This window comes from Sus scrofa, chromosome 1, assembly GCF_054392235.1.
Source record: "Sus scrofa isolate SSC_HxYL_T2T_F1_AM1 chromosome 1, Sscrofa_HxYL_maternal_Yorkshire_Landrace_v2.0, whole genome shotgun sequence".
Taxonomy (NCBI): domain Eukaryota; kingdom Metazoa; phylum Chordata; class Mammalia; order Artiodactyla; family Suidae; genus Sus; species Sus scrofa.
This window is the reverse complement of record NC_139383.1, coordinates 129,047,530-129,062,715: the sequence shown is the minus strand read 5'-3', so window position 1 is coordinate 129,062,715 and position 15,186 is coordinate 129,047,530. Positions and strand designations below refer to the sequence as shown.

The following is a 15,186-nucleotide window of genomic DNA, read 5'->3' as shown; positions in this document are numbered from 1 at the left end:
AGAGCTTTTTGAGCTTTAAATCTAAGGGGAACTCAACGGGCCCGGTTGGCATATGCAATGAACATCAAGAAACCATCTTGCTGTGGAAGCAAAATTATTTTTCTTATCCCTTTTTGAAAGATCTTTCCTTTTGATGCCAGTTTTCTTCCTTGTTTACAGAAGTTCAACAATTGAAAGGAAAAGGCAATAGTAAGGGTTTCAAAATGGCAGAGAAATTTGAAAGTCTCATGAACATTCATGGTTTTGATCTGGGCTCTAGGTATATGGACTTAAAACCATTGGGTTGTGGAGGCAATGGCTTGGTTTTTTCTGCTGTAGACAATGACTGTGACAAAAGAGTAGCCATCAAGAAAATAGTCCTTACTGATCCCCAGAGTGTCAAACATGCTCTACGTGAAATTAAAATTATTAGAAGACTTGACCATGATAACATTGTGAAGGTGTTTGAAATTCTTGGTCCTAGTGGAAGCCAGTTAACAGATGATGTGGGCTCTCTTACCGAACTGAACAGTGTTTACATTGTTCAGGAGTACATGGAGACAGACTTGGCTAATGTGCTGGAACAGGGCCCTTTACTGGAAGAGCATGCCAGGCTTTTCATGTATCAGCTGCTACGTGGGCTCAAATATATTCACTCAGCAAACGTACTGCACAGAGATCTCAAACCAGCTAATCTTTTCATTAACACTGAAGACTTGGTGCTGAAGATAGGTGACTTTGGTCTTGCACGGATCATGGATCCCCATTATTCCCATAAGGTACGTGGAAAGTCAGCTGAGGCAGACCTTTAAACTGATAATGGATTATCAGATTAGGTACTTGTATTTATTTTGTGTGCTGTGGCAGAATTTTTAGTTTATTGTATTCAACTGTACATAGTACCTTTTTAAAATTCGTGATCGCCCTCTGTTTGAAATGAAAGTAGGGTTGAGTCCTAATTAAATACAAATTCCTAAAAATTTGTGGTCATTTATTATAATTTAAATTCTCCCTTATTTAAAAATATGATACATCCTTATGTGTTTAGGGCAGGAGGTGGTTCTTTCTGAAGGTAATAGGGCATACTGTTTCAACTTTTATGCCTTTTTATCCCTTTGAGTCAGTGCTATTCTATCATACTTGTTTAGCAAACTTAATTTAGTTTGAAATCTAAATTTACATCAAGATAAAATAGGTAATAAGAATAGCCAAAAGGATTCATAGTAATTCTGCCTTAGATAATAGCTTGCTTTTGTACAAGAAGTTAATAACGTTTTCTGAGCTGGCCTCTGGGTTTTGTTGTTGTTGTTGTTGTCTTTTTAGGATCATGGGACATGGAAGTTCCCAGGCTAAGGGTTGAATCAGAGCTACAGCTGCCAGGCTATGCCATAGCCACAGCAATACCAGGTCCGAGCTGAATCTGTGACTTACACCATAGCTCATGGTAGCGCCAGCTCCTTAACCCACTGAGTGAGGCTAGGGATCAAACCTGCGTCCTCAGGGATCCTAATTGGGTTCATTACTACTGAGCCACCATGGGAACTCTTACAGTTTGTTTTTAGATTAGGATTCTTTATGAACCGTGTTTTATGTACTATTCTTCAGCTAGAATGTAAAATGTATTTTTGTTTCTTTTTCAGGGTCATCTTTCTGAAGGATTGGTTACTAAATGGTACAGATCTCCACGTCTTTTACTTTCTCCTAATAATTATACTAAAGCCATTGACATGTGGGCTGCAGGTTGCATCTTTGCTGAAATGCTGACTGGTAAAACTCTCTTTGCAGGTCAGAAATTTAAAAATATATAGGAAAATTTATTTCAAAGAGAAAAATAATTTTCCATGTATCTATGAAGCAAGATTTATATAAGATGTATTTTTTTTTAAACACACACAGCAACACTTTATTAGATTTTTTTTTTTTTTTTTTTTTTTTCGGTCTTTTTGCTATTTCTTGGGCCACTCCTGAGGCATATGGAGGTTCCCAGGCTAGGGGTCCAATTGGAGCTATAGCCACTGGCCTACGCCAGAGCCACAGCAATGCGGGATCTGAGCCGCGTCTGCAACCTACACCACAGCTCACGGCAATGCCGGATCGTTAACCCACTGAGCAAGGGCAGGGACTGAACCTGCAACCTCATGGTTCCTAGTCGGATTTGTTAACCACTGCGCCACGACGGGAACTCCGATTTATATAAGATTTAGAGCAATTTATTGTAGTCTAGAATATTAAAATGAAATAATAAAATGGTATTTTCAATATCTAAAAATTTGATAAAGTATATTCACTGAATTGTTCACTTAATAAATTTAGTTCTAGTGTTCTTTTTTATATATCTTACTTCTTAAATATAATTGCATATTTTGTAGGTCCATGATATTTGCTGCTTATTTTGTGTTAAATGATACATACATAAGTTGCCTGTTTCTGTCAGTGTTTGTTACTTCCTGGTAAAATGTTTTTAGCTGTTGTTGAAAATTCACTAATTCTTTCTTTGCCCTCTATCAATCCTGTTGCCTGACTACTGTGATATTTCAGAAACAGCCTTTTTTTTTGCTCATTTTGGTGTTCTCAGGGAGTCTAAAGAAGTGTGAGAGTTAAGGTGAATTAAAAAACAAAAACAAATTTTATCTTAAACCCTTGTAAATTTTAAACATTTAATTAAAGAGAACTGTTTGTGAAGTAATTTGAAAGATCCAGTGTGGTTCCCATTTGAAGCCTTTTTGGTAGGTTTGTGAACCACTTAGTAAAAGCAGCATGAGGGAGATCTATGTCTGTATTAGTATAGGCCGCAAGTTAGCGGAGAAATGTGTGTATTTTTAACCTATAGTATCTCAGATTTACTAGCATCTCAAATTTAACCTACCTAAAACTGAACTCTTGATGGTTCTCCTTCATATTTTCTGTTTGCTGCCTTCCTTATCTCAGTAAACCAGATTTACTTCTTGTTGCTGGGCCCAAAATCTTGGCATTGTCCTTCACTGCTCTCAGTGTAGATCTTGTGGGCTCTTGCTTCAAAATATGTCCCAAATCTAACTGCTTGATAGTATCTCTATCCATACCCCTCCTCCCAGTTCAGTAAGCCATTATGCCTCTTCTGGTCTAATGCAGGACCTTCTAACTAACTTTTCTGCTTTAACCCTTGCTGTCTGTGATCAGGTTACCACATAGCAGCTGCAGTAGTTCTCTGACAAATCAGGTCATGTCATTTCTCTGTTCAAAGCTCTGTCATGGCTTATCAAATTTAGGCTAAAGCAGACTTGTTGTGTTCTGGTACTACTCTGACTTCATCTCCAATCACTCCCCAGAGCTACTTCAGCTACACTTGCCAAATTGTTGTTTCTTAGACTCAGCAAGCCCATTGTCTTCTCTGGGCCTTTGGGCCTTTTCTCATCTTCCTGGATGTTCCTTCCTGCATATGAATGTGTGGTGGTTTCTAACTTCCTTGATTTTCAGCTTCTCAGTAAGGCCTTCCTTGGTCATCCCGTATAAATTAGCAATCCTACCCCCAGCAGTGCTCTCTATCCCCTTAGCTTATTCTGTTTTGCTTCACAGCATTTGTCACCATTTGACATAAATGTTTGCAGAATTATTATCTGTTTTCCTCCACTAGATGTGAGCCCCAGGAAGGCAGGAACTTGGTCAGTTTTGTTTCACAGCTGTATTCTAAAGTGCCTTGCTCATAGTGGGTGGGCTCTCAAGAAGAAATTTGAATGTCGAATGAATTTCTAGAAATCAGTAGGAAAGCAAATTTTTTTTCTAAAAAATTAGTTGCCCATTTAGCCTAAAGTTACCCCTTGTATTCCTTTAATAGTGGTCCTGAAATGTTAAGTGAGCCCAACACATAACTATAAAACTTTGTTTCACAAGTCTGGTCCAAGCCTCTATTTTATTAATAGAGAAATCAAGTCATTACCATGTTAAGTATTCTCAAAGTTATAGTGAGTTAGTGGTACAGTTAAGACTAGAATCCAAGTCTTTTGAATCTTAGTTCATTGCTTTTTTCACTACTTTTTGACACCTTAAAATGAGTCCAGGAGTGCCCGTTGTGGCTCAGCAGAAATGAATCTGACTAGGAGCCATCAGGTTGCAGGTTCATTCCCTGGCCTCGCTCAGTGGGTTAAGGATCCAGCATTGCTGTGAGCTGTGGTGTAGGTCACAGATGTGGCTTGGATCTGGCGTTGCTGTGGCTCTGGCGTAGGCTGGCAGCAGCAGCTCCAATTGGACCCCTAGCCTGGGAACCTCCACATGCCGCAGGTGTGGCCCGAAAAAGACAAAAGACCAAAAAAAAAAAAAAAAAAAGAGTCCAGACTTCAAGTCAGTTTCTTATGGAAACAAAGCAGATAAAAAACTAAATATATCAGTGATCAGAAATTGAAATAGATGTGCTTTTTGAGCAGATTGATGATATTCAAAGCAATGAAATCTGATTAATGACTCAGTTAAAACCATTTTCCCATTGGTGGTCATTACAGTATTTAAGTTAGCTTTGTATAGCTTTAGAATGTTTACTGCCAAATAAGTAAACATTGAGAAATGTATTTATTAATGTTCATTTGGTGTTTTTCTTTAATCTCACTCAGGTGCACATGAACTTGAACAGATGCAGCTGATTTTAGAATCTATTCCTGTTGTGCATGAGGAAGATCGTCAGGAGCTTCTCAGCGTAATTCCAGTTTACATTAGAAATGATATGACTGAGCCACACAAACCTTTAACTCAGCTGCTTCCAGGAATTAGTCGAGAAGGTATTGTGACTCCAGTAACCGTCATGTAATGGTGTGTTTGTGTGTAAGCAGTACCTGTGTAGGGAGCTTTAGCTTTTTACCCTTAGTTATGTGTAGCATTCTCCCAAATAGTCTTTTAAACACTTACGGTATACCTAAACCTTTAGCTCTCGCTTCCCTTTGTTGGCCTGGCACTTAGGCCGGGATCTGTTTCTTTGCTGTGAATAATTTTCCACATTCCAGAAAGTGAACCCCTCTCTCCTGGTTCTAATAATTCCACTTATTTTTTCAGCTTACCCCTCTGATGTCTACATTAGGTGAGCGTATTGAATCATTGACTCTCTCTAAGCTCGAATGGGCTTCTGTGAGGGTTGTAAGATAAGTAAGTGTGAGTATGAACATGAATGTGATTTAGATATGCAAGAGGGAATTAAGTTGGAGGAAAGAAAAGGTTTCAGGGCAAGGAAGAGATGAAGGAGAGACCAAAACTTCATGTGAGCAAACTCATTACATAAAAGTTTCCAGATTGGTGTTAGGAATATTAGGTGCTAAATGTGAGAGTTTATGCAAACTTGAAAATAGGAAATTGGAGAGAATCAAAACTCCTTTGGCCACTAACGCAATTAATTTTATCCTCAAAATAGGTATCTTTAGGCTTTATTTATTTATTTATTCATTTATTTACTTATTTTTTGTCGTTTTGCCTTTTCTAGGAGGTTCCCAGGCTAGGGGTCTAATCAGAGCTGTAGCCGCCAGCCTACACCAGAGCCACAGCAACGCAGGATCCGAGCCGCGTCTGCAGCCTACACCACAGCTCACTGCAACGCTGGATCCTTATCTTGCTGAGCAAGGCCAGGGATCGAACCCACAACCTCATGGTTCCTAGTCGGATTCGTTAACCATTGAGTCACAACGGGAACTCCTCTTTAGGCTTTATTGGTATAAATAAGATTCAAAAGTCTAAAATTCTTTTTTAGTTATCTGTAATACCTTTTTTCCATTTTTTAAAAGATTTATTGAAGTATAGTTGATTTATAATAGGATAATTTCTGCTGTACAACAAAGTGATACAGTTACACATATACACATATTCCATTCTTTTCAGATTCTTTTCCCATATAGGTTTAAGATAGCATTTTTTGAAAGAAGAGCATTAGATTTGAAAAATATCTTTCTTAAAAGTTGATTGTATTGTGTCTTTAAGAATTATTATATTGTATTTAGCTGCATCAATGCCAGGACTGTATAGTTCTTTCATGTATCATAAGGTTAGGTTCAAATATAGTTTCTTAAACATTTTAAACTTTCTCTTAATTATATGTCTATTATTCACATCACTCACTCCAATCATTATATGTGGTTGAGGTTGGTGTATAACAAAGTGTTTTGGGTTTTTTTGTTTTTTTGTTTTTGTCTTTTTAGGGCCACACCTGCAGTATATGGAGGTTCCCAGACCTAGGGGTCAAATTGGAGCTATAGCTGCCAGCCTACACCACAGCCCCAGCAATGAAAGATCTGTGCTGCATCTGTGACCCACACCACAGCTCACAGCAACACTGGATCCTTACTTAACCCACTGAATGAGGCCAGGGATCGAACCTGCATCCTCATGGATACTAACTAGTTAGGTTCACTAGTGCTGAGCCACGATAGGAACTCCTAGCACTATAAGTGTTTCATTTATTTATTTATTTATTTTTATGATTTAAAAATTTTCCGTTATAGTTGATTTACAGTGTTCTGTCAGTTTCCATTGTACAGCAAAGTGACCCAATTGTGTATATATATATGACATTTCTTTTTTCACATTAGCCTCTCATGTTCTATTGCAAGTGACTAGATATAGTTCCCTGTGCTATACAGCAGGATTTCATTGCTTATCCACTCCAAATGCAATAGTTTTCATCTACTAACCCCAAACTTCCAGTCCATCCCACTCACTCTGCCCTTGCAACCAAAAATCTGTACTCCAAGTTCATGAGTTTCTTTTCCGTGGAAAGGTTCATTATATCATATGATATTTGTCTTTCTCTCTCTGACTTACTTCACTTAGCATGAGAGTCTCTAGTTCCATCCATGTTGCTGTAAATGCCATTATTTTGTTCTTTTTTATGGCTGAGTAGTATTCCGTTGTGTATATATACCACATCTTAATCCATTGATCTGTCAATATACATTTAAGTTGTTTCCATGTCTTGGCTATTGTGAATATTGCTGCAGTGAACATACGGGCGCATGTGTCTTTTTCAAGGAAAGTTTTGTCCAGGTATATGCCCAAGAGTGGGATTGCTGCTGGGTCATGTGGTAGTTCTATATTTAAGTTTTCTGAGGTGCCTTCATACTGTTTTCCATTCCCACCAACAGTGTAGGAGGGTTCCCTTTTCTCCACACCCTCTCCAGCATTTTTTTTTTTTTTTGTCTTTTTGTCATTTCTTGGTCAGCTCCCATGGCATATGGGGGTTCCCAGGCTAGGGGTCTAATCAGAGCTGTAGCCACCGGCCTACGCCAGAGCCACAGCAAAGCAGGATTCGAGCCGCATCTGCAACCTACATCACAGCTCACAGCAACACTGGATTCTTAACCCACTGAGCAAGGCCAGGGATCGAACCTGCAACCTCATGGTTCCTAGTCCCACTGAGCCATGACCGGAACTCCCTCCAGTAATTGTTATTTGTTGACTTGTTAACAATGGCCTCTCTGACTGGTGTGAGGTAGTTTTGATAATAGTTTTGATTTGGATTTCTCCAATAATTAGTGATGCTGAACATTTTTTCATGTGCTTGTTGGCCATCTGTATATCTTCTTTGGAGAAATGTCTACTCAGGTCTTTTGCCCATTTTTCATTTGGGTTTTTGGGTTTTTTTGCTGTTGAGTTGTATAAGTTGTTTGTTTATTTTAGAGATTAAGCCCTTGTCAGTTGCATCATTTGAAACTATTTTCTCCCATTCCGTAGGTTGTCTTTTTTTTTTTTTTTTTTTTCTTTTTTTATGGTTTCCTTTTGATTAGGTCCCATTGGTTTATTTTTGCTTTTATTTCTGTTGCCTTGGGAGACTGACCTAAGAAAACATTTGTAAGGTTGATGTCTGAGAATGTTTTGCCTATGTTCTCTTCTAGGAATTTGATAGTGTCTTGTCTTATGTTTAAGTCTTTAAGCCATTTTGAGTTTATTTTTGTGCACAGTTTTGTGAGGGTGTGTTCCAGTTTCATTGATTTACATGCAGTTTAGTAAAGTGTTTTAAATCATCAAGTGCTATTAGGTTAGCGGTAACAACCCAACTAGTATCTATGAGGACAGGAGTTTGATCCCTGGCCTCACTCAGTGTGTTAAGGATCCAGTGTTTCTGTGGGCTGTGGCGTAGGTCGTAGATACATCTCGGATCCCACATTGTTGTGGCTGTGGTGTAGGCCAGCAGCTTCAGCTCCAATTAGACCCCTAGCCTGGGAACTTCCATATGCCACATGTGTGCCCCTAAAAAGCAAAAAGAAGAAAACTAGCAAGTATTTTGAGAAATAGGCACTGGATGGCAAAACCATGAGGACATTTTTTTTTCCTCCTCAGACATGCTTGGAACTTAGTAAAGGCCAAAATGAAAACGAGGCATTATATTTAATTTCAGCAAGTCTTGCAAGCTTCCTTATCAGTAGTTCTACATTTCTAATCCGTCTTTTAGACTTTTCACAATCAGCCAATATGTTGCTGGCTTTCTTATTCCTAACCTTGTAGCCACTCAGGACATCCCTGTTCATAACTGAACATTAGTCGTATAACACTTGACTGTACCTCAGAATTGTCCTTGGGAGCTCTTTAAAAAATGCAGATTATTGGTGTTCTCGCTGTGTGGCAGTGGGTCAAGAATCCAACTGTGGTGGTTTGAGTTGCTGTGGGTTCGAAGCCTGGCCCAGTGCAGTGAGTTAAAGGATCTAGTGTTGCCCACAGCTGTGGCTCGGTTTCAGTTCCTGCCCTGAGAACTTGCACATGCTGTGGTTGTAGCCAGTTTAAAAAAAAAAAAAAAAAAAAGTGCATTATTAAATCAGAATCCAAAGGTGAGGTGTCGACCAAGCCATGTGTCTGTGTTTTTAAACCTTTGGCAGTATGACTCTGCTCAGCCAGGTTGAGAGATAGTGCTTGGAAATAACCTGGATTGGCTTTGGAGTCATTGTCACCATTGCTGGGTCTTACCAAAAGTGGCAAACTATAGAATAGAGAACAGTGATGTTTAAGCATTTGTAATCTAGTTAAATTTAAATCCTCTTTTCCCTACCTTTATTAGGGTGGGAACCATGAGTTAGTCAGCTGATAACCAACCTGAGTATTTGGCTGCTGGCTGAGGTTTATTCATAATCTGTTAAATGAATGTCTTTGATAATAGATGCATTAAATTAACCATTGGGCAAAGATCCTTGGTTTTCACAAGCGGCAGAACTGTGCTCACATACAAGTGCAATGCAGAGTGTTTAAAGTTCCTGGAACTAAAGATTTATTATATAGATATACTCTACATCAATTTCTTACTGATTAACACTGGAGTTTTATTTTTGGGCAGAGTATCTTCTGAGGCAATGGGGAACTCTTAGTAGGAATAATACAAAATGTTTTCTCATATTCTCTTCATGATCTTCAGACAAAAAGCAAATTAAGTACATATGAATCAACACATTAAGACTGCTAGGAACCATGCTCTGGTTAGTGTCTTTAGATGAATACCAAATCTTTTACATTTCAATCTATGCTTACCTTTCTCCTCCCTGTCTCTATAGTTTACCACTTTATTTCCATATCATAGCATATTTCAACACCATTGTAGTAAATAGAACAATTTCTTCTAGAGCAGTTCTATCCAATAGAATTTTCAGGAAATGGAAATATTCTATATTTGCATACATTTGGGAGCTCAGCCTGACTAGTTTGTTACCCTTTGTTTCTGCCTACTACCTACTGTTGCCAAATGCTAGCGATTTAGAATGTATTCTTCCTGTTTAGGTGGATGTATTTCCCTCAGAGAACAGTGATTGTGCTGGGTCAGCCATCCATAACTCTGCGTTACAAGATCTCTTGCCTTGAGACACATGGGCCCTGGTGCAAGACTTTTGTGGGAGAACCAAGAACAGCTTGACATATGTATCATGAAATAACTTCCAGATTAGAGTAATATAATAGAAATGGGAAAGGGGGTAGCTCAGGAAGGAGCCTCAGCCCTGGGTCACTGAAGGGAATGAATAACAATGAGCCTTAGGTTTCTTTACCATCTTCTGGCTGATTTGAAGATTGAATGAGATAATGAATGTGAAAGCACTTTGTCAAGTTATAAATGGTTATAAAGATGTCACCTGTTTTCTTGTTAATGAGAGGTTGGGAATTGAGAATAGGGTCCTTTCTAGAGTGCAGCTTAGTTTTTGAGTGAAGGGCTAGCTTGCTTTCCTTTGAGACAGAAAGTATGGATGAGTAGACATGTGACAGACCATACTGAAATAAATGTTAAGTGGGTTTATCTGTTGAGAAGGATAAAGATTGTGAATGTAAAGAGGTGGTATGGAACATTGCTGCGCAGTAACAAAGGCCAAATTGAAATTCCTTAGTATGTGAGCCAGATACAGATACACATGTGATTTTGCATGTAACTTTCATCAGTACTATATGGCTAGAAAAAAGAAAGTGGATGGTGGAAATCATTCAGAGTTGAAGATTGGTGTAAAATCATAAAGCATACGTTTGTGGTGGTGTGGGGCTGGTAACAATGTGGTTCAAGCTGGCTAAGGAGCTTAGGAAGGCCCAAAAGACTGAATTAGTGGGAAGAATTGGGTTTGTGGTTGCTCCTCTATAGCCCTAAAAATGATCAAGTGCACTTGTGATTTGCTGTAGTGTGATTGATGTGAAACAGACATCAACAAATTAGTGCAACCTGTCTGAGATAAGGGGAGGAAAGGGCTTTATATTAAGACCTAGACACTATACATTTTAATTTGTATACTTTTTTTTTAAAGGGCCACACATGCAGCATATAGAAGTTCCCAAACTACGGGTCGAATCGGAGCTGCACCTGTTGGGCTATGCCACAGCCACAGCAGCGCTGGATCTGAGCCGTGTCTTGCCACCTACACCACAGCTCATGGCAGCGCCAGATCCTTAACACACTGAGAGTGGTCAGGGATCAAACCTGCATCGTCATGGATACTAGTTGGGATCGTTACTGCTGAGCCACAACAGGAATTTCCAGGGCACATGTCTTTAAAAATCTATAAATTGGTTAGTTTTATTTTTCTGAACAAAACTTAAATTAACATATCTTTTAATTGTGTAATAACTGCTTTTTCCTTTATAGGTTGGTGGACCTCTGGTACAGTTATTTATTTCTCTCTTTTGCAGCACTGGATTTCCTGGAACAAATTTTGACTTTTAGCCCCATGGATCGGTTGACAGCAGAAGAAGCGCTTTCCCATCCTTACATGAGCATTTATTCTTTTCCAATGGATGAGCCTATTTCAAGTCATCCTTTTCATATTGAAGATGAAGTTGATGATATTTTGCTTATGGATGAAACTCATAGTCACATTTATAACTGGGAAAGGTAAATTGGCTGTAAATTAGGGAAAGATTTTATTTTCAATAAACCATAATGTTTATTGAAATTTTATTTTAAAATCGTGTATAGGGAGTTCCTGTCGTGGCGCAGTGGTTAACGAATCCGACTAGGAACCATGAGGTTGCAGGTTCGATCCCTGCCCTTGCTCAGTGGGTTAAGGATCCGGCGTTGCTGTGAGCTGTGGTGTAGGTCGCAGACACAGCTCGGATCCCGAGTTGCTCTGGCTTTGGCGTAGGCTGGCATCAACAGCTCCTATTAGACCCCTAGCCTGGGAACCTCCATATGCCGCGGGAGCAGCCCAACAAATGGCAAAAGACAAAAAAAATAATAATAATAAAATAAATAAAATAAAATTGTGTATAAGACAATGCAGAAGTCTTAAAATTTTAGTAATGGTCTCTTTGGGTTTCTGCTAAACTTATTGCTGTCTTTGAATAGCCATTATATAATTTAAGTATTTATTTAATTGTTATTAAATTGTTTATCTTAGGATATACATAATGGGAAAAGTTAAATGCTGCTTTGAAACAAGAGTAGTTAATGTTGAAATTCGTTTGCTAACTCCTAAAATGTTGAGGTATTTCTGAGTATGTGTACACATATCTGCCAACCATTTTCTTAATCTCATTTCTTGTTCCCTCCTGCCCAACCCCCACTGTTTTTCATGTGTGTCTCAGATGCCTCTACTTGGCCTAGTGTCTTCACCTTGCTGAAATGTGTCAGTAAGAGGATACCACATTCAGTAGCACATATGTGTGGAGAGTTGTTGGGGTGGTTTTTCATGTTTATTTATTTTCTATTCATGGTGATAAGTTCAAGCAAGCCTTCTTCTATTTTGCCTTATTACCAGTAGAGTGAAAATTGGTAAGATTCTTGATTGAGATTAGAGATCTGCATTTTGTGGTCGTAAAGTATTTTTTTTCTTAGTTTGAAACTGTTGGAATCCAACAGTCACTCAAATGTTTATCTGCAATTTGTATAATCATTGGTAATTATTGCTTCATATTGCTTTATATAGTAACAGAGTGTATCTATCCATTAAGTTTATAAATTATAAGTTCCTGGAGGAAGGCCCATTATTTATACCCCTATTATCCCTTCATAGACCCAGCGAGCACAGTGCTTTGACCTAAAAGGTAAGCAGTGAGTTTGAAAGTGAGATCACGTACCTGGACTAACACTAATGAATTAATTTTTTTCAGGTACCATGATTGTCAGTTTTCAGAGCATGATTGGCCTATACATAACAACTTTGATATTGACGAAGTTCAGCTTGACCCAAGAGCTCTGTCTGATGTCACTGACGAAGAAGAAGTACAAGTCGATCCTCGAAAATATTTGGATGGAGATCGTGAAAAGTATTTGGAGGATCCTGCTTTTGATACCAATTACTCTACTGAGCCTTGTTGGCAGTACCCAGATCATCATGAAAACAAATATTGTGATCTGGAGTGTAGCCATACTTGTAACTACAAAACCAGGTCATCATCCTATTTAGATAATTTAGTTTGGAGAGAGAGTGAAGTTAATCATTACTATGAACCCAAGCTTATTATAGATCTTTCCAATTGGAAAGAACAAAGCAAAGAAAAATCTGATAAGAAAGGCAAGTCAAAATGTGAAAAGAATGGATTGGTTAAAGCCCAGATAGCCCTAGAGGAAGCATCACAGCAGTTGGCTGAAAAAGAAAGGGAAAAGAATCAGGGATTTGACTTTGATTCCTTTATTGCAGGAACTATTCAACTTAGTTCACAACATGAGCCTACTGATGTTGTTGACAAATTAAATGACTTGAATAGCTCAGTGTCCCAACTAGAATTGAAAAGTTTGATATCGAAGTCAGTAAGCCGAGAAAAACAGGAAAAAGGAAAGGCAAATTTAGCTCAGTTAGAAGCCTTGTACCAGTCTTCTTGGGATAGCCAGTTTGTGGGTGGTGGAGAGGACTGTTTTCTCATAAATCAGTTTTGTTGTGAGGTAAGGAAGGATGAGCATATTGAAAAGGAAAATAATTACACCAGTTACCTGGACAAGTTCTTTAGCAGGAAGGAAGATACTGAAATGCTAGAAACTGAGCCGGTAGAAGATGGGAAGCTTGGGGAGAGAGAAAATGAGGAAGGATTTCTGAATAACAGTGGGGAGTTCCTCTTTAACAAGCAGCTTGAATCCATAGGCATCCCGCAGTTTCACAGTCCAGTTGGGTCACCGCTTAAGTCAATACAGGCCACATTAACACCTGCTATGAAATCTTCCCCTCAGATTCCTCATAAAACATACAGCAGCATTCTGAAACATCTGAACTAAAAAACACTCAGCAGACATTTCTCTTTGTATTCTTCATGAAATGTGTTTTGTCTTTTTTATTACTAGTGTTTAGTCATTTTTTTACTTGAATCAGATGGTGTCATTTAGAAAGGATTTTATTCTTGGTTTTTAAAACCCAGACTTTTTTTTCTACATGTGAGAAGGTTTTCATTTTAACTGGCATGTCGTTTGCACACAAAAATAAAGAAAAGAGCAAAATAATGCAATGCAGGAGGAGACAGAAGAAATGCACTAAGACAAGTAAAAAACATTCTCTCATAGAACAATGATCTGTTTTACAGGAAACAAAAATTTTGCCTTGAAAATTTACACAGTGAGACTGTACATAATTGCATGGAAATATCTATTTTTTTTCCTAAAACATTTTTCATTCATGAGTATTTTCAAGTTTTTCATACTGTACACATTTCTTAAAAACACATGATACCAGCAGCAACTGAAAATGAATGCCGAATTTGGTACACATGTGTTATCTACCTCAAGGTAACAAAAGTATGTGGCAAAACATATACCACCCATAGTGCTTCACAAATGCACTTCTATTTAGCCAGCGTTTATTGTAGTAAACTATTCTTAATAAGATTCACTCACCGTTTATAAATGTTCTGGTATGCATTCTTTATAGTGAAGTGTTACTACATCACATCTTATTTATTTTAGAAAATCAGTATATTTTCTGTATTTAATTATAAAAAGTTAACTTAGTTTTTAAAATTTATTTGCAAATACACTTTTCTCCTTTTGGCACTATGGTTTGTTGCCTACTTAGCTGAATATATAATGTCAGCTTATCCTAAGGCTGTCCACGTACTTAATTTACTTAAGTATTCATTTTAAGTAAAGAGCTCACTGTGTATAGGAATTTGTATTTTGGAGGTGCTTGATCTATCTACAAAGAAAAATTAGGAATTACTTTATATAAAATGCTCCTAGAAGTCTTAATTGTGTTTATTTTTTAAAAAAAAAACTGTTAGACTTGTGTGCATGGAAGTAATTAAGGTACATCATTATTGTAGTTTAAAAGTTGTACATGATAAGACATATTTTGTTTTTACTGTATGTTTTTACTGAATGATCTATTCCCCATCCCAAGGCAAGCATGAATAAAATTAGGTTAAATGTAGCATGTGGCATTGCCGTCTCTTAGAATTTGTTTCATCTATTTTATTTTATTGAATACTGTCTGTATCTTTGGTTATTCTGTTTGAAAAAAAAGGACAAATAAAACGTGGCCAGCAAATATGGGTCCTGTTTAACTCTTCAGGTAATGAAAATTACCCACTAGAATGAAAATCACTAGCAGAATCTTAGCTAGTTTCTTTTCAGCGTCTTTGAATTGAGGTTGGAGTTTAAGCTACATTAGGGTAAAAGGCTTAAAAGAAAAAGATTCTTTGTCTCCACACAAAATCTCTTAACCTCACACATTAAAATAGAATAAGGCTTTATTTATTTCAAAACTATTATGTAAGATGTATGTGGAAGCTTTGAGCTATGCAGTTGGAGGATCCTCCTTTAAATGTATTTGCTTTACAATACATCTCTCTTTTGCTCAAGAGCTTACTCATTTACGTATCCAA

The 15,186-nt window shown here is 37.8% G+C and overlaps 1 protein-coding gene across 3 annotated transcripts; it reads left to right on the top strand.

Moving 5' to 3' along the window:
• Positions 1-28: 28 nt before the first annotated feature.
• LOC146406361 (mitogen-activated protein kinase 6) lies at positions 29-14,849 on the top strand. Of its 3 annotated transcripts, none has more exons than XM_084969977.1 (5): positions 29-758; positions 1,620-1,764; positions 4,563-4,727; positions 11,071-11,272; positions 12,490-14,849. In XM_084969977.1, exons 1-5 carry the CDS (start codon positions 204-206, stop codon positions 13,586-13,588), a joined length of 2,166 nt encoding a protein of 721 aa, XP_084826103.1. In that variant the 5' UTR covers positions 29-203; the 3' UTR covers positions 13,589-14,849. The 3 variants fall into 3 exon arrangements, with proteins under 3 accessions (XP_084826103.1, XP_084826107.1, XP_084826112.1); XM_084969981.1 differs by having other exon boundaries at positions 317-758; positions 1,620-1,936; positions 4,213-4,727; XM_084969986.1 differs by lacking the exons at positions 29-758; positions 1,620-1,764 and having other exon boundaries at positions 4,563-7,155; positions 8,144-11,272.
• Positions 14,850-15,186: the final 337 nt, after the last annotated feature.